Genomic DNA, 17,443 nt, shown 5'->3' with positions numbered 1-17,443 from the left:
GGTGAGCGACACCTGCTGGCCCCAAAGTTTTCATCTTAAAGTTGCAGAATATTCTGAAAATACTCTACCTCAAGTCTGGTATGCTTGGTTAAGATCACACTAGTACACTTAAATGTATTATCTTGTATTGCATAAATACATGGTCAAACACCTAATTAAACTAATTATTTTCTGAGCTGAACTTTACATTTATGAAGCTAATTGCTTAATTGCAACCTTTCTGAGGTCATCAGCTGAAGAAGAGTTTCTAGTTATGGAAGTAACAAAAGGAAAATTTCCACATTTAATAACAATGAGGTTTAATCACTAATAATGTCAGGGTTCAGGTCTGTAACTAAGCCCTTGTGGCCTTGTATTGAAAACCTAATACTGACTCAGTGAAAAGAACAAGGGGAAAAATACATTTATAATTGTTACCGCAAGAGACAGAAGCATATTTCAACAGCCACTTAACATCATGGACTTGACATAACTTATTCCCTATCATACAGCCAGACCAAGGAAAAGCAGGAGTACAAAATAACCGTAAATCCAAATACTGAATTTTATTTTGTTTTCCATTTCATGTGGATACAAGCCATCACAAATGTAAAAAAAAAGATGTAGGCCAATGAAAAATAACAATGCTACACCATTATAGTTAAAATCACTGGAGCAAAGTGGAGCGCACACAGTGGGCATGTGAATTTGTCACTGTGTGCAGGGGGTGTTGTCTGTGTGAAACACCTGAAGGGGGACTGAACCTTACACACAGCACTCTGTATCTTTCTCACACGGCAACACCCCTCTGAACAAGAGGGCGGCAGAAGAGGATTCTGGGTAGGGATACTTGTCAATACCCAGGAAATTATGCTCCTTGTGTTTCTACAGATAAGAGTGACTAAAGCCATCAGCATAGGCCCTGACCCCCCAGCACTCTGGAGTAATGGGTGTAGGAGCCTTAACTGCTGCTCCCCCCTGGTCACTGCCAAAAAATTAGGATGCATTATAAAACTGAACCGAGCAAAAAAAAAAAAGGTCAATGCTTAAGAGTGAACACTTACAGAAAGTTCAGATTGGCTAATCTCATTATATTTTGAACTGGAAACAGAGAAAATGTGCCTTTTTTCTTAATTCCATCACTAATCAAGAGACCCACTTCCTATTTATTTAAACTGACAAAGTTAATTGTTTTTTGAATGCATTGACGACACCCAGGCAGGCATTTTCTTGAAAGCTCAAGATGATGCACATAAAGTCTGTCATTAGCTTTTCCGTCTGCTGTCTGCACCCTGAATCCCATACCGCAAGACACCACTGCGACAGCATGCTAACCACAGCCCTTCAGCCAAGCTTATCTGTTAAATCATCACAACTTCAGAGACACAAAGCACCACTTGGAGCCGGCGTGTGTGGTATAACGTCAGTTTTTACTCCACAAGGGTTCAAGTTACATTAAATTTTATGGAGAAGAAACAGGCTGGGCAAACCAAAATACAGTAATGTTATGAGGCAAAGACTAGCTTCCCCACAAAACAAGGGGTATGCAGTGGCTAAGCAAAGTACCATAACAAACAGAAAAAAAAAACATATACTACACTCAACTACATCAGTTCCCCCCGCAAAGTAAGCAAAGATGTTTTTGCATTTAAAAGAAAAAAATTCCAATTCTTACACCAAGACCTTGGGATCCTTTTCTGAAATGTATGGAAAGACTCGGTTTTTATGCTATGCATACATGGTAGGCAGTGTTAGGAGAACACCGGGCTGCTGGAGTTGATCTGTTTTTCCCCTCTCCTCCAGCAACAGCGTACGGTTAGCTGATCGAGCTGTCCTGAACAGAGATCGGAGGCAGGTGAACGGGGGGCTCAAGAGTTTATTTGACAAGAGGCCTAGTTTTGTCATCGTCGCCACACTGGTGGGCTTTGTATTTTTTGACCTCTGCCATGTATTTAGCCCATGCGTCTCCTTTACTTGTATCAATCTGAAAGGAAGAAAAAAAGAGAAAAAATAAAAGTTAACCTCGACCGGATCCCAACAGTATTTTCCATTAAGGAAGAACTAACCCTCCCCACTACCTGCAAAAAAATAAAAAGCCAAGCTTGATATAGTTCTTCAACAGCACTTCTAGCACGAACTTAGAATGCAGACAATTGTGTTGAACATCACCAGACTCAGTCTATGGCGTAATAAGGAACGAGTTAAAGAGTCACAGGTGTGAGGAACAAAACAACCAGCCACATCCTTAAAGATCTTTTCCTGGAATCTCTCAAGGAGTGACTGGATAAGATTCTCAAATGGTACATCCAGTCAGAAGCGAAGTTATGCAGCAAACCTGTCTAACGAAGTTAATAATAATGACAACATGGAGCACTGAAACACCCCTTTCTGCTCAGCAGAGTGAGCCATTTCAGCTCAGTCTGAAGTCCTTCCACATCGGCAAACAGCAGGTGCTTACTCTTCATGCTCATTAACCAAGTCAATCAGCACAGTTGGGCAGACAAAGCGCATGGAATTCAATTTCTGTCCGCACCATCGGTGCAGATCTATTGCAAGAGTACCTGCATCCTAAAATCCCAAGAAGGATGACATTCCTACAAAACCTGACTCTTGTTATTGGAAGACATTTTGGCACCACTCTTGCCCAAAGCGACGTGCACTGGGTACCCTTTTAAACAGGAGTGACAGGAGTGAAGCACCTCACTCCCAGGTACTCCCCCCACCACCAAACCAGAATTTGAAGCCACAAGCTTCTCAGCCCAAGTTAAAATCCTAATAATCTAATCCTTTCAGTTTTTCACTGAAAAACAAAACAGTAAAGACCACAAACCACCGCCTCCCCCCCCGACACTTACGTCAGTGTCTTGCTTTTGCTTCTTGGCTACCATTCCAGTCTTGAGGGCTAGCTTGGCTCCACCTCGCCGTTTGCCCACCTGGGTTAAGGACAGAAGACTGCAACCGTTACACGAGCCCCTTTCAGGACCTTTGGCAATGATGGCCACTACATAACGGAACAAGGAGCCTACAGTTAGATCTCATCAAACCACACCTGCCAGGCCACCGAGACCCCCCTCAAGCTGTGGTATAGCTTACAGGGCCTTTTCGTCCCTAACATAAACGCTGAGACACAAGAGACAGAGAGAGAAGGGAGGGAAAGGGTTAACGTGAACACATGGTCGACCTGTCCTGTTGGCTTAACCCCGATTGGAAAAGAGCATCACGTTCTTTTCTGTTTTTATCCAAAAAGAAAAAAAAACACTCCTGGACAATGACGTATTGAGCAGCACTGTAGCGTTTTAAAAAGCAGGTAACCTCACAAGACAGGCCAATAAAAAGCTCTTGGGGGTTGCACTTAATATGCACGTATGGGTTTCGTTTCTGGAATAACTTAAAACCAATGTAGTTCGGGAAAACAATGTTGCAGCCAAGACCACCATATATACGTTTAATTTAGAAAACTGTCCACGCCGAAATCAACAATACATTCGCTTGTTTGTTAAACTACCAAACCCCTTACAATGCTCGTCACGCTAAATGGCTTCTTTTCCTGTGTCCGCTGTCCCTCCTGCGTCGTTCCCCTGTCGCCCTGTCCCTGCTGGGTTTCAGTCTTCCGTTTCTCTTCCTCCATCTTCTTCTTAAACATTTCTAAAAAGCTGCCGTCGTTGGCGAAGACGTTGGATCCCGTCGCCGCCCCGACATTAGGGCTGGATGGAGAGCCGGGGCTGTTGGTGCTGGAGTCGCTCCCGCAACTGTGTTGGGTAGTTTTACAACTCGAGCTGCGCTGTGGGTCCATTTTTGTCGCTCTTTTAATAAAGGTTTTCCTCCTTTTAATCCCCCTTCCCCCTGATTAGTTTTCTCTCCAGAGGTCGGCTTTTATCGGTATTGAGACAAATACCGTTTCGTGGTTTTTTTCCGTATCACTTTAAAACACACCCGACACTACAGGCTCAATCTCCGACTAAATCTGATGTTTTTTTGTTAGCAGACGTATCTTTAGCTACGCAACGATCGAAATCTCTGCGTTATCACGGTGGTAATTATCGTCACGAACGTAATAACACACCTTTTAATCGCTGTTTACCGCCTACGGTTTAAAACATACATCGGTTGTCGGTGCCCACTATGTATTTACTGAGAGAACCCGCAGAAACCAAACCAAAAACATCCACTAAACGTTAATGTAACTAGTCGATAAAACCGATCACAGTCCAGAGTATCTGCTAAATACTCGTGTAAACGTTGATTTTCTCTGTATTTTTCCTCAGGAAAATTATGGTCTTCGCCAATTTTGTTTTTTTTTTCTAGAAGTTTTTCTTCTTTCTCTTGCCGTCGGCCATCTTGGATTTCCAATACGTCCCTTCAAGCACAGCGTTGCTCTGGTTTTACAAAGTTCATAGAGAAACTGGCGCCATTGTGGTTCAGGCACTGGAGTTGCCTGACCGTAATAATGAATGCAGCAACTTGAGCCAAAATGGAGACCCCCAACACCCCTTTTCTGTTTCGTTCTGTTTGCTTCAAACCGAGGACCCCGACTATTCACTTTGCGACACTTAACGAGAGGGCCAATTGGATCGTACAAATCAGGATCGTTACCATGGATGGCCGTGAATTGAAAGGAAATGGACCAATAATTAAAGAGCACTGGAATTAACACTATGTCGCAAAACCAAAATTAATGTGTTATTATTTGGTGACCTCGTGAATTCTCCGAGTAAATGTGATGTTATCTTACTGTGTTGAAAAAAAAATAAAACAACCAATGAATGAAAAAATGCTAGCAGTATTACTTTTGGTTCTGGTTGTAAATACGATGTTTATAAAACGGAAATTAATTTCTTCCAATAAAATGCTCTTTATGTTGAGGTATCATCGGTTGAACTTTCACCTGATAAATTCTGTGTTTACGTTTAGTTTATTAACAGAGATGGGGGGGGGGAGGATAATGCATGTCTCTTCATGTAAGAAATCCAAAAAGAAATGTACAGAAGAGCTCTATTCGTAAACATTTTCCTCAGGTTTAACACGGAAACTGGGTGTAATATCTAAATCAGCAGAGGTCCGACTGTGTTATAAATCCATAGCAGATGTACACTAGTGCCTATATTATTCCAGGAACAAAATGGCCACCTGTTTACTATCGGGGGACGCATTCGTTGTGTTCCTAAGGTCAAAAACCACAGTCATCCATTCTGTCCATTAGGTTCGGTTGGTTGCTAGTTGTCAATTGATCTGAGTAGCATCAGCTTCTACAACAGGGCTCGAAAGTGTTATTTTTCACTCTCAGTACCCTTTGTGTAAAGACATCTCTCCTTTTTCAGTTTTTATATAATTTTCTTTTTTTATCTTGTTTCTATCTCGCTGTTAATTGTGATCTATACTTACTAATATTTAATTATAAAATATACAGTATATTCATAATGATTTCTGGAATATTCCCACCCTATCTTCACCCTTTCTATTGAAAAGTGGTATATACCGTGACGCACAAAAGGAAACACGACGTAGACATTTGGCCTCCATGTTGGCTCCGCTACCAGAGAATCTGTGATTAGTCGCCTAACTAATCGGGGCTTTGCCGATGAGCCAAAATGGCGCCCATAGTTTCTTCCTGATCGTCCGTCCACCCACCCACCCCTACCTACTATAATATTTGGTAGGCGCCAGTACCCTGACTGACCCGGTTTCAAGATGGCAGCGGCAATGGAAGAGGAATTTGAAGATGCACCTGATGTGGAACCGCTGGAACCGACGCTGAAAAACATTATCGAGCAGAAGTCGCTGAAATGGATATTTGTTGGAGGCAAAGGCGGCGTAGGCAAAACAACTTGCAGGTACGTCAAAACGGCCGAGTCCATTCAAAATCCAATCCGCCTGCGCCGTCTTGCTGTGTTCCGTACTGTTACCACGATACTGTAGTTTTTTTTTTTCCTTCCTTCTTTTACCGGTAACGTTCACATGTGAAGGTGTAACTGGAAACGCAAACCGACGAGAGCAGAGTTTCATCCCTAAAGCACCTGTTAAATTGAACTGCAGCGCCTTGATTGTGTCGTCGCTGTCAGGGCGACCTGGATGTGTGATTTACAACTGTCAGTTTTGCACCGCCGTGAATGAAGCACCTTAGCTATCCTGGTCCGTTTTTTCTCGGCTGCAAATGATTGGAAAGATCGAAACCGCTCGAAAATGTTCGGTCAAGTTATTTAAAATCAATTAACCCAATTCCACTGACTTGACATGAAGTAGTCTTGTTGTTATTTAGTAAGTGCAAGTCTATGAATTAGTATTTTTCTAACAAAAAAAACACGAAATACAGATAAATGTAATCTGTCCAGGATCTGTGGGGTTCGTTTTATTATAAAACAAAGATATTTTATTGGCTGTACGTAATGACAGCAATTAGCTGCACAGATGATTTCATGGTCAGCACACGCGTTACCTTGCTAGGGTACTGTATGATTTTGGGGTACAGGGATTCGGGGCGCAGAGTAGAGTAGAATTCCAATTCCGGGACTTGTTCTGTCTGAAGGCGTACGAACCGTGAGGAAGCAATTGACAATGAAACACCTCTCCAATCACAAAGTTTTTAATACAGTATTCATTCTAGAATAGGTTTTCACAAGCCTCCATTTATTTTAGAAAAGGGGGCAATCTGAAGCATCAGTGAGTACATCTGCTTAAAGTTGGGTAAGCACTACTGCTAAGAGACCAGGAAATGAACTCAAAGTGAGTTCATTTTGCTAGCTAATGTGTTACCCAATTGTTTTGGTGTCCTGTTTTGTTAAGTCAAAGGCGGCAGCCATAGAGAAGATACAGATGATCAGATAGAACTAAAACGTGCTGTAATGCAGAGATTTGGCTATTTTGCCTTATGATATATCAACATATCAAATGTAGAGAGTGCACAGCTGATCTGAAAAGAAAGTAATATATTAAGTTCTTTAACAAGAAAAGTTCTTTTTTGGGTGACAGATTTTTCTGAAGACGTTTTCTGCATCAGAAGTAATGAGGTGCTGTTTCACGCTCTGAGCTGTGGGACTAAGCATTCTTCTGCCTCGTTGATCACTTCACACACATGTTTTTAAGGAGTTCCTTTCAACTTCTGCAGAAATTAAATTGATTTAACCATTTAACAGTGGTTAAATAACGTTGTGCTTATGCGTAAGAGAGATTGATCAGTTGCCTCTCCTTTGTATAAAGGAGGCCTTGTTCACAGATTGCTTGGAAAAACTAGAGAACAGAACAGTGTGTTTGCTTCTAGCATGCAGGCAGTTAACCTTCCGGTTGCTGACCCAAAACCTTAGTAGCGCAAAGTCTTGAAAACACGCTGTATTCATCATGTGGGAATACCACCGTGATGGGTTTTACTTAATCACGCAAAAACAGGAATTTGAAACACTGTAGAAAATCTTTCCTTCCTGTGTCTCGAAGCACATTGCTGATTGAGTCTGTGGCTCAAGTAAAGCAGCTGGGCTTCCCAACATGATATCTAAAGATATGTAAAGTTACCAGGAACCGCTTCTGTTACCACTGGTGTGACAAAGGAGGCCTTCAGCCCACCATGCTTGTTTGGTGGCTGTAGGTTGGTTTTGGGATCTTAACCAGGTTTGTCTTTAAGGATCCCAGCGATCCCAGGGACTCCCCTTCAACTATGTGGATGTCCCAGACACCCACCACTCTTTGTGTAAAGTGTCTTTTTTTTTTTTTTTACACAAGCACTTTCTTCATCACGTTTCATTATAATGTACAGGAATGACTTTACCTGACTTTAAAAGGATTTGCAATATTTGTCAAGACCCCCTGTAATCTCCTTTTTCCTCTAACCACCTTGTGTGCGATGCTCTTGTTAGACCTGGAATTATTTCCATGAGCTGTTCTTTGGACTCTGGCCTGTTCAATTGACAAGTGATGCAGTACATCCTTCAAGAGCTGAAGTCTGCAGAGCCTGATCTTAGAGAGCCACAGTGTCTTCGGGTCCACAATTTAATTCTCTCTCAGCTTTGAGCAGTTTAATTGGATGCATTATAATCTTCACTAGTACAGCTGATCTCAGCTTCGAGATTTTGGTTCATTAGAAAATATAAAAGCGCTGCAACAATTGCAGTACTGTGGCTCTCCTTAATAGGTTACAGGTTTCTCTTCTAGGAATTGAAATAAAACAATAAGCAGAAATGCTGATGATTTTAAATCTTTGAACCCCTAAGAAGGCACAAGTGGGTACTGAGTGGAAATGCATGAAAAACGGAACAGGAGCATTTTTACACAGAGGGTGGTGGGAGTGTGGAACAAGCTACCCAGCCATGTTATTGAAGCCAATATGCTGGCTCCTTTCAATTCGTCTGAATCGGATCAATGAGCTATTAAAAAAGTGAATGACCTAGATGGGCGTAAAGGTTACAAAAGAGGAGGCCGTTCGTAATATTCCTCTCTGCTGCAGGAAGCCATTGTTGCTACTCGGAGTTTTAAGGAGCTGCAGGTGTTGATATTTCTCTCCCTTTGGTGCAGCTGCAGTCTGGCAGTGCAGCTGGCATCGGTACGAGAGAGCGTGCTCATCATCTCCACAGATCCAGCACACAACATCTCGGACGCCTTCGACCAGAAGTTCTCCAAAGTCCCCACCAAAGTCAAAGGCTATGACAACCTCTTTGCTATGGTCAGTACCCCCATACCCAACTGTAGGTTGTCTTTAGTTGATGTGTGTGTGGGGGGGGAAGACATGAGGGCATGTGTATATTTAATAACAATTGTAAAAATGTTCTTTCCCCTTTGAATTAATTTTTTCTGATTAAAAATATTTTTTCTGACAGTTCCAGTTGCGCAAGTTTGCTTTGCTCTTTCCAGGAAAGTCACAGCTGTTGCCAAGTGAAAGAAAAAAGGATGATCTTGTGCTTTTTGTCCTCTCCTGGTATTCAAGACAATGGGGAGCATGAGAAATAAAAGCACTTTGTCCGCTACGTTGTGGCTAAAGGTCTCCGTGTGTGTGTGTGCAGGAGATCGACCCCAGCCTGGGTGTGGCAGAGCTTCCCGATGAATTCTTTGAGGAAGACAACATGCTCAGCATGGGCAAGAAGATGATGCAGGAGGCCATGAGCGCCTTCCCGGGCATCGACGAGGCCATGAGCTACGCAGAGGTCATGAGGTCAGACCCCTGGGGCGGGCGCCTTCGCAGGCTGCTCCAGCAGTGACCGGAGCAGACAGCTTAGGCTTGAGAACGCTAGTGACCCCTGCTCTGGTGCATTGCCCAGGCCCTCAACGTTTGTTCGTCTGTAGTCCATGCCACTGTAGATCTGTGACTTTCCAGTCTCTTAACTACAGAAGTGTTGCTGCATGGCTTAACTGACCCAGGTTGTGAAGATCACTTCGGTATTAAGGAAAAAGATGGAACAACAACTAGTGTGGAAGAAACAAGTAATGAAGTAATCATTTGTGCTTTATCTGCATCAGAGGCTTAGTTAACAGATCTTGCTGCAAAAGCATCTTCTCGGGCTACAGATTTGCATTGTCTGAAATTTCCAGATGTCTCTCGGTGGCGGCTGTTCTGCACCTCTGACCTGCTTTTGATCAGCTCTTAGTCATATGCCACTCATACCTGAGCTGCACTGACCCCGAGATGTCCCTACTGTAAATATTTTGTTTCCCCAGTTCAAAGTAGCTTCCTTTTTCCCATCCAGAAATAAAAATTCCTGGAACCTAAAGTGAACCTAAACCTTGAGCAGGAAATGTTGATGAGCTGCAATGCATGTCAAGTGAAATAAAGGCAAGTGTGCTGTTATTGTGCACCAAAAGTAAACAATGCCCAAAGCATAGCTAGAAACAATTAAGTTACTCTGTACAACATTTATTTTCCATTTCTCAAGGTCAGGGACTTTCTAGAGGATTCAGTCGTTTTTCCAGTTTGCCCCCCAATGAAGTAGAGGCGGCACTGTGGCGGTTTTGCTAAACATTAGATGTTTAATTATCTCGTCCTCTTTGCTAAATGCTCATTTATTAACCCTTGAGGAACATAAACAGAAATTGCTTGAAATGCTGCTACTAACCATTTCCTGCCGTTTTGCTCCATTGCTCTAGTTGGGATTTACTGCCCTGCCAGTGATATCCCCCCCCCTGCACTCTCTGTTCCTTCCAGGCTAGTGAAGGGCATGAACTTCTCTGTGGTCGTGTTCGACACTGCCCCTACAGGACACACCCTGCGCTTGCTCAACTTCCCCACCATCGTAGAGCGAGGGCTGGGCAGATTGATGCAGATCAAGAACCAGATCAGTCCCTTCATATCGCAGGTGAGGCAGCCTCTCACTCACAAGAAACGTTCATCGGTTGCTTTGAGTATCCTGGGAAGGAAAACGATCCCCAGGAACTGTCGGACAATCTCTGACAGTTCTGGGGGGTTTATCCACGGCAGCTCATAAGTAAGCTTGCAGAGATTGTATATCAAGAAACAGGAACCAAGGCGCACAAGTGGAAATCCAAATACAGGAGGCTTGCCTTTATCCAGGGCATGGTGGTGGGAATGTGGAATGAGATACCCTGGCGCACTGTTGAAGGTTTCTTTCAAGAAAAAGCCGGATGAGATCCTTGGATCAATTAACTACTAACTACAGTGAAGCAAGTTGGCTGGATGACTTTCATTCATTTGTAACCAGTCTTATGTTCTTATATTCTTGTGTTACTGGGAATTGCATTTTGTATTTTGTTCCTTCCCCTTCATTGACCAGCAGGTTTACCCTCAAAGATTTTGTAAAGAGTCAGAAAATCTGCAGCTGCAACTCATGGTCTGATAACCCATCCATCTGTTTACTAGAAATTAGGGCCAGGTCATTGTCCGAGTATACTGCCTACAGTGTTGATGGACAGCATAGTGGCGTGACTATTAACCGTGTAGAAACACGGCTACAGGGTACTAGGTTTGGTTCTCATCTGGGGCACATGTCTTTCTGTGTGGAGTCTGCATGTTCTTCCTCCATGACAGTGGACTTCCTCTCACTATTCTGGTTGTCTCCCTTCCCCACACACCCAAAACAATGCAGGGGAGCTTAGACTGGCCTCGAAACCGTGCTCTAAGCATGCTTGAGATCACAAGATGGATTTAAGTGTAGCTTTGTGTTAATGAAGTATAAAGCAGTTAATGAGGAAACGTTTTTTGGAAAGGCCAGTCTGGTCAGGGTGGAAAAGGAAAGGAGTCGGTCAGAGGATATTAAGTGATTGTTAAGTAGGAGCATTAAATTGGAGGGGGGGGGGGTTGAAGTGGGTAAGAGAGAGTACTCTGTTGATTTTTTGCTTCTTTTTGTTTTGGCTCCAGATGTGCAACATGCTGGGCCTGGGTGACATGAACGCGGATCAGCTGGCCTCCAAGCTGGAGGAGACCCTTCCGGTGATCCGCTCGGTCAGCGAGCAGTTCAAGGACCCGGTAAGTGGGGTGCTGACCAGCAGGGGGCGCAGTGAGGTCTGCCTTGTTCTGTTCACAAAATCCAAGGTGATTGTTTTTTTTTAACCTTTGCTCCTGCTGCACCGCATGGCCGATCAGCATCTGTATAGTACTAACAGGGTACTAACACTCAGTATTAAAGGAAGATAAAAGTCCTTTCAGCTTAAGGCAGTGAAATGGATATCCATCCAAGTGGCGGTGCACAATAGGCAGAGCACTGCTGGAGTTGGGTTGGGAGTGTTCAGTCAGCCAGAGCTCTCAGTATTCAAGACAACAGCAGCTCCTGACCCTTCCCAATCACCTGCCAGGTCTGGAGCTATGCCAGTGGCAGCAGTGCCACCCCTGCCTTTGGCACAGACTTTCCGCCTTACAGGAAAGTTATTCTTGTAAGACAACAGATGGGTGGACATATTGGAGGAGAGTGTCTACAGACCTTCTACAGGCTTTTAAGTGGCTACAGGAGCGCCTTGCTTGAAAGCTGAGGTTTATAAAACCAGAAACTCCAGATTGGTTGTGTATTTAAAATATTAACTGCACTAGGTCAGATGCTCCCCCCCACCAGCTGAACCCATAAGTGGTTTAAATACGGCACATTGATGTACAGGCATGAAGATATTGCTTTGTGTTGTTAATTGGCTTACATCCCATCCCTTACCTTAACACTGCATGAATAAACGGGGAGTTCTTTTCTGCATCTTTTCACAAGAAAGAGTAAAATATTCCAAACTCTGCAAATGTCGTATTTTGTTTGGCCTGTCTCTAAAGGGTATCTGTGCAGCTGGTGCCGGAAATAAAAATAACGTTTAGTTGCAACGTACAGACTGGTTTGTTAAACTAAAGAGCAAAGTGCTTTATTTTAAGAAATAGTTTGTTTTAGTATCCCCTGGGCTGTTAATGCGAACCTGTTGGCCTGACTCATGAGCGCTTTCTCGGGGAACCCCTCCCAGGAACAGACCACGTTCATCTGCGTGTGCATCGCCGAGTTCCTCTCGCTCTACGAGACTGAGCGGCTCATCCAGGAGCTGGCCAAGTGCAAGATCGACACCCACAACATCATCGTCAACCAGCTGGTGTTCCCCGATGCGGAGAGGCCCTGCAAGATGTGCGAGGCTCGCCACAAGATCCAGTCCAAGTACCTCGACCAGGTAACTCGTCCACCCCACGATCACCTCGAAATCAGGAGCCTGGATCTTTTTTTTTAGTGTTTAGCATTTCAGATCGCAGCTGAGTTGTTTATGTATGCGTCACAATTTATTTTGTACTATCTCCAGCCTGGAGTACACAGAGAATCAGTGTGTGACTATACCATCAAATATGGAACAGTGATATAATGTACAGTATATGCTTGCCCTGGCTACCAAATACACTCATTTAATACAGCAGATGACAGAAATATAGATGAAGGTGCTTATCCTATCACAGGATATGATGCTGCCTTTATCTTTAAATGTACAGCACTTGACCCATGGCCCTGTATGACTTTCCCTCCAGCTGTTGTGATGTTGTAACGAACGCTTATAAAAGGAGCAAAGTAATTATCCAGTCCCTACCTAGCTTTCCTGCTAGTATTGATTAGTCCCAATAAACAGGGCCTAGATTGAAAAATACAGAAAGGAATAAGTCTTGTCTTGAATTGGAAGTTTTTAACATGTTTCTTTTCTGTGCATCAGGGCTGCAGCCCTTCACTTTAGCTTCGTTCTAGAATTTTGCAAAAGATCCTTAAATAATAATCAGCAGGATGGAACTGGTTTTAGCAATCGCTGCAATAAAGTGGATAGGAACAGAAGTGGAGGTGCAAGCTGAGTAGGTCGGCTTGGTGTGTTGCCGGAGCACACTAAAAAGAAAGCTTTCAGAAGGAACTGCATGGACATGCCATCGTCTGCTTCGAACCCTATCTATGTCTTAGATCTTAGAGGAAGCAGGAGTATGTTAGGCCAAAGCAGGAAGTCTCTGGATTCTTGTAAATAAGCTTTCAGCAGGGGGATTCTAATGTTGTATCCTCGCAGGGATCAAGGTGTCGACTTAAATTTCGATCTTTTGTGTTCGTGGCTTGAAGAGGTGGAGCGTAGAAGCTGAACTGCAGAAGTCAAGAGATGCCCGAGTGTCTTTCGGAGAGCAAGAGGAAATGGCAGGAGGTGCTTTTAAATCCAAGGAAAGGAGGCTTTTCTTTTCACCAAAGGTTGTGAGAGTCTGGAAGAAGCATCGCAGCCATGTGTCTGAAACCTTTGACGGCTTTGCTTCTTTCAAGGCGCAGATAGCCAAGATCAATCTGAGCTGTGCAGAGCCAAGCAAGCTAGGTGGGCAGGTAGGATAGGAGCCCAAGAAGGCTGTTCCTCTTTTGTTCTCTTCAGAGCGGGTTTCCCTGTGTGTTTCAGATGGAGGACCTGTACGAAGATTTTCATATCGTGAAGCTGCCCCTGCTGCCACATGAGGTGCGGGGTGCCGACAAGGTCAACACGTTTTCTAAGCAGCTCCTGGAGCCTTACACCCCTCCCACCAAGTGACACGCCCGCCTCCTGCTCCCCCCCAGCAACCCCCCTTCCGCACGGCCACACCGCAACCACTGACCAATGGGGGCACCGGGGGCCAGGTCTCCTTCCGGCTCCAGTGCAGGGAGACGGCATGCCCCCCTCTCCGCCCACCCCGGTGGTCTCTCGTCTCTGTCTCGCTCCTCAAGCAGCTCTTCGGCCGGCGAGGCTCCTGGGAGCCACTCAGAGTTGCCCCCTCTCACTATTTACAGGACTCTGACAGGCCCATAACACTAGCAGGGTGCATAGTTGCCGTTGTTGATGAATAAATCGGTTTAAAAAGTTCACTTTGACTGGGTGTGCCTGGATTACCAAAAGATTTCTCTGGCAGGTGTGTAGTTCCTCAGCAACAGTCTTAACTTACCAACTCCAGTTACTCTGACACGGGTTTATCAAAAATACCATTTCAAAATAGAACAGCATGCACAGAAACTCTTAGAAAACATTCTCCCCATTTGAGGTTTAGCAACATTTTCAGGCAGCATTTTTTCTATGTATTACAAAGGGTGGAATCTTTGATTAAATGCAACAGCTGATTCTTTGTACATGTAACATGCTTTGGAATTCTGTATAGTTCACACCATGCTAAGATCAGAGGCGGTCTTTCGTGACCTCCTCTTTTGGCAGTTGTTGCTTTGACACACCCCAGGCTGAGTAAGGAAAGCCATCTTTTATGTAGGACGTTTCCCTGAACTTGGCTTTTTCAAGGAAGGTGGTGAAGCTGAATGGAATTTCTGTGGTTACGGTTTGTGCTTGTGTCTGTGCTAAATGATTACTCAGCGAAAAGGGGTTGCTGGTCTTTTAAGCCCTGTGTGCGATTCTTATGAATGGAATACTTGAGAATCCTTGTGAGTACTGTACTTTATTCTGTTGCTGTGGTTTAGCGCACTCCTTAACTTGCTGCAAGTAATTGAAACTATCATTCTGGGGGCGTTAGAGACTGGTTTTGGGAGGGTTGTTGCTCTTACTTCTGGAAGAGAGTGCTTGGCCCTGGCATTAGCTTTTGGGCACTGGGGTAGACAACGTCTTCATTTTGCAATGCCTGTCTTGTGTTAGTGCATTAGTTTCATCTTGGGTTTTTGATCCATTTGTTTCCTTTGAATCTTAATTTTTCTTTCTGCTTCCTTTATTTCCAAGAAACCTGTTAGTCTTTCCCACACGAGGAAGAGCTGCTCCAGCAATGTTCTCCTGGGAAATGTCACTAAAAAGGGGGCCATTATTTTCTAATACCTCTGTGGCGTAATCAAGGAATTGTTTGCCTGTGTTTAACAGGCGTTCTACATTGATGGCTGTAGAGGTGGGCTTTTGCGTTGGTCTTTCTTTTGTACTGCAAAGTTTAAAACCTCAAGTTCATAGTTGAAAGCTGCAGTCCCAGTTTCTGAGACTGATTATTAAATCTGGGTAACAAAATAAATTAATCGACTTTGTTGTAAAATTTTACAAATTTGAAATCTAAGTGTAATGTAAAATTGCGAACTTTCTGGAAGATACAGTCGCTATGTTATCGCAGGCAGACGAGAACCCGCTAGTTTTGCCACTGTTGAGTTCTCTTGAATTGACGTTAAAGCGGCCCTTTCTGCTCACTAATCACTGTAAGCAACGTTATTTATTATGAGTGTGTTTTAGTTGGCTGGGAGGTTGCATTTTTTTTGTAATACTTAAAAGTATCTAGAACACATGTTGCCTTGTATGTGTTGGTTTCATGAAAATATGTACTATTAATGTAGTAGCAGAATTCGCTTGGTCTAAAGCATGTTTACAATGTAATAGAGATGCTTTTGTATCACCGGAAATCTTGTTGCCTCATTCTGAATCACGGACAATGACGGCAACATGGCTCTGCACAAACATTGAAACTTTGTTTTTGTGATGTGAATTGGAGGTTGTACACATTACTGGGTACTTGGTAGTTTCATTGTGGTTTGAAATGTACTCATTATAACCCTGAAATGTAAAAACAGCTTTGCAGTTCTCCTTTAAGAAAAAAATCTTAACTGTTAACAATAATTAAGACACTAACCTGCTCAAAGGCAAGCACAAAACTAGTTGATTTTAGTCTTGATTTTCTTTTTGCCAGTGGTGTTGCAGGAGAAAACTAAAATTATTTCCCCACTAGTGTCTCTGAAGTGCTTAATTTCATTGCATTTTCATAATTGATGATCAATTCTTTACAGTTATACAGCGCTTTTAATTACAAAAGATTCCAGATTGTCTTTAAGAGTTTGAAATAAACAACTTAAATAGTCCATTTTTTCTCATACATGCTGCAGTGTAGCCTGAAACCTAAAATATTTGTCCATCACACCCAGGACCTGCACAAAAGAGCCGCACATAGCTCGGGAATTCAAAAGATCTCACTTCCGACTAAAGAAACTACAAGAAGCACAATTTTTACACAATCTCCAGGAATGACAGTATGAAAATAGGGCCTTTGGTTCCTTAAAGGCATAGTTCTGTGGCTAATGGTTCTCTTTTTATTGTGGCCACATCTCTGTTGCCTTGCATGTACCTTTTGTTTTATCAGAGGAATGTGTCTCTCTATTCTGCCTTTGTAACAGAACCTTCTAAGCAATACTAAATTAAAGAAACCAGCTTAGATGTAGAGGACCACAAAATTTAAAATCACCATTCCCATCAGATACACCTCCAACTGAACAACAGCGTCTATTGATTAACGTAATTTGGATCAGCCAATTTCAGCATATCTCTACAACTGAAGTTTTGTTCTTGAAAGGACATCTGAAACAGTAGATATATTTTTTAGTCGTGATTTTACCATGGACAAAGCTGACTAATTTTCTCCTTTCTCCAAAGTGACATCTGTTATTGATGTCACTTTGACATCAGTGTCTTCTACCTGCACAGGTTCATTAAGAGCCTCAGCAGCAGATCTTCTCCACTGGCATGTTTTCCCCCCACACTTAATGCACAAGATCGAAATCGCCATCAACAGAGACCTGTCAAGACGAACCAGGCATAAAAGCTCGGTTTTTACAGCCAGTTCAGTCTTTTGTAGTTGTGGGTGAATCATGCCTTTTATTTCACGACTCAAAGTCGTGAGAAGCTAAAGTCTGCTGGATGAAATGCAGGAATGTATGCCTCGCTCCAGGCACTGATCTGCTTTCCCTGACAGCCTGGTAATGTGTAGGAAAGCAGACAGTGCCTTTCAAAGGTATTAAAACAACACTTAAAACTGTTTGATGTCCACTCATGCAATCTCATTTACATTTATTTTTCAGAAGGACCTTTTATTTTTCCGTGCATAAATGTGCTCATTGTTTTAGCAGAGTGCATAATTACATTTGTTCTTATTAGAACAATAACGTAAATCTGTGTTCAACCCAGTGATTTCAAGTGACTATAAGTATCAAGATGTATTAAATGCGGTATGTGGTACTTGGTTGCACATTCCTTTGAGGTAACAACTGTATGATGGTTGTATGAAGAAGGGTTGTATGAGCTCTGCAACCCTTTGAGCTCACCAAACATCAGATTTGAGATGCCTTTGCTGCAGCTACTT

The 17,443-nt window shown here is 43.2% G+C and overlaps 2 protein-coding genes across 3 annotated transcripts; one reads left to right on the top strand and one right to left on the bottom strand.

Moving 5' to 3' along the window:
- Positions 1-522: 522 nt before the first annotated feature.
- Positions 523-4,338, bottom strand: trir (telomerase RNA component interacting RNase). 2 transcript variants are annotated; one of them, XM_088931913.1, is made up of 3 exons: positions 3,497-4,338; positions 2,835-2,912; positions 523-1,963 (listed from the first exon to the last, which is right to left on the bottom strand). In XM_088931913.1, exons 1-3 carry the CDS (start codon positions 3,770-3,772, stop codon positions 1,856-1,858), a joined length of 462 nt encoding a protein of 153 aa, XP_088788039.1. In that variant the 5' UTR covers positions 3,773-4,338; the 3' UTR covers positions 523-1,855. The 2 variants fall into 2 exon arrangements, with proteins under 2 accessions (XP_088788039.1, XP_088788040.1); XM_088931914.1 differs by lacking the exon at positions 2,835-2,912.
- Positions 4,339-5,637: 1,299 nt separating this feature from the next.
- Positions 5,638-16,035, top strand: get3 (guided entry of tail-anchored proteins factor 3, ATPase). The gene is made up of 7 exons (XM_088932067.1): positions 5,638-5,810; positions 8,479-8,626; positions 8,964-9,112; positions 10,100-10,250; positions 11,270-11,377; positions 12,343-12,540; positions 13,771-16,035. Exons 1-7 carry the CDS (start codon positions 5,668-5,670, stop codon positions 13,897-13,899), a joined length of 1,026 nt encoding a protein of 341 aa, XP_088788193.1. The 5' UTR covers positions 5,638-5,667; the 3' UTR covers positions 13,900-16,035.
- Positions 16,036-17,443: the final 1,408 nt, after the last annotated feature.

The sequence above is a fragment of the Atractosteus spatula genome, chromosome 14 (genome assembly GCF_055471065.1).
Source record: "Atractosteus spatula isolate fAtrSpa1 chromosome 14, fAtrSpa1.hap1, whole genome shotgun sequence".
In the NCBI taxonomy this organism is placed as follows: Eukaryota; Metazoa; Chordata; class Actinopteri; order Semionotiformes; family Lepisosteidae; genus Atractosteus; species Atractosteus spatula.
Note: the sequence above shows the minus strand (reverse complement) of the source record. Positions and strands in the feature narration are given on the sequence as shown.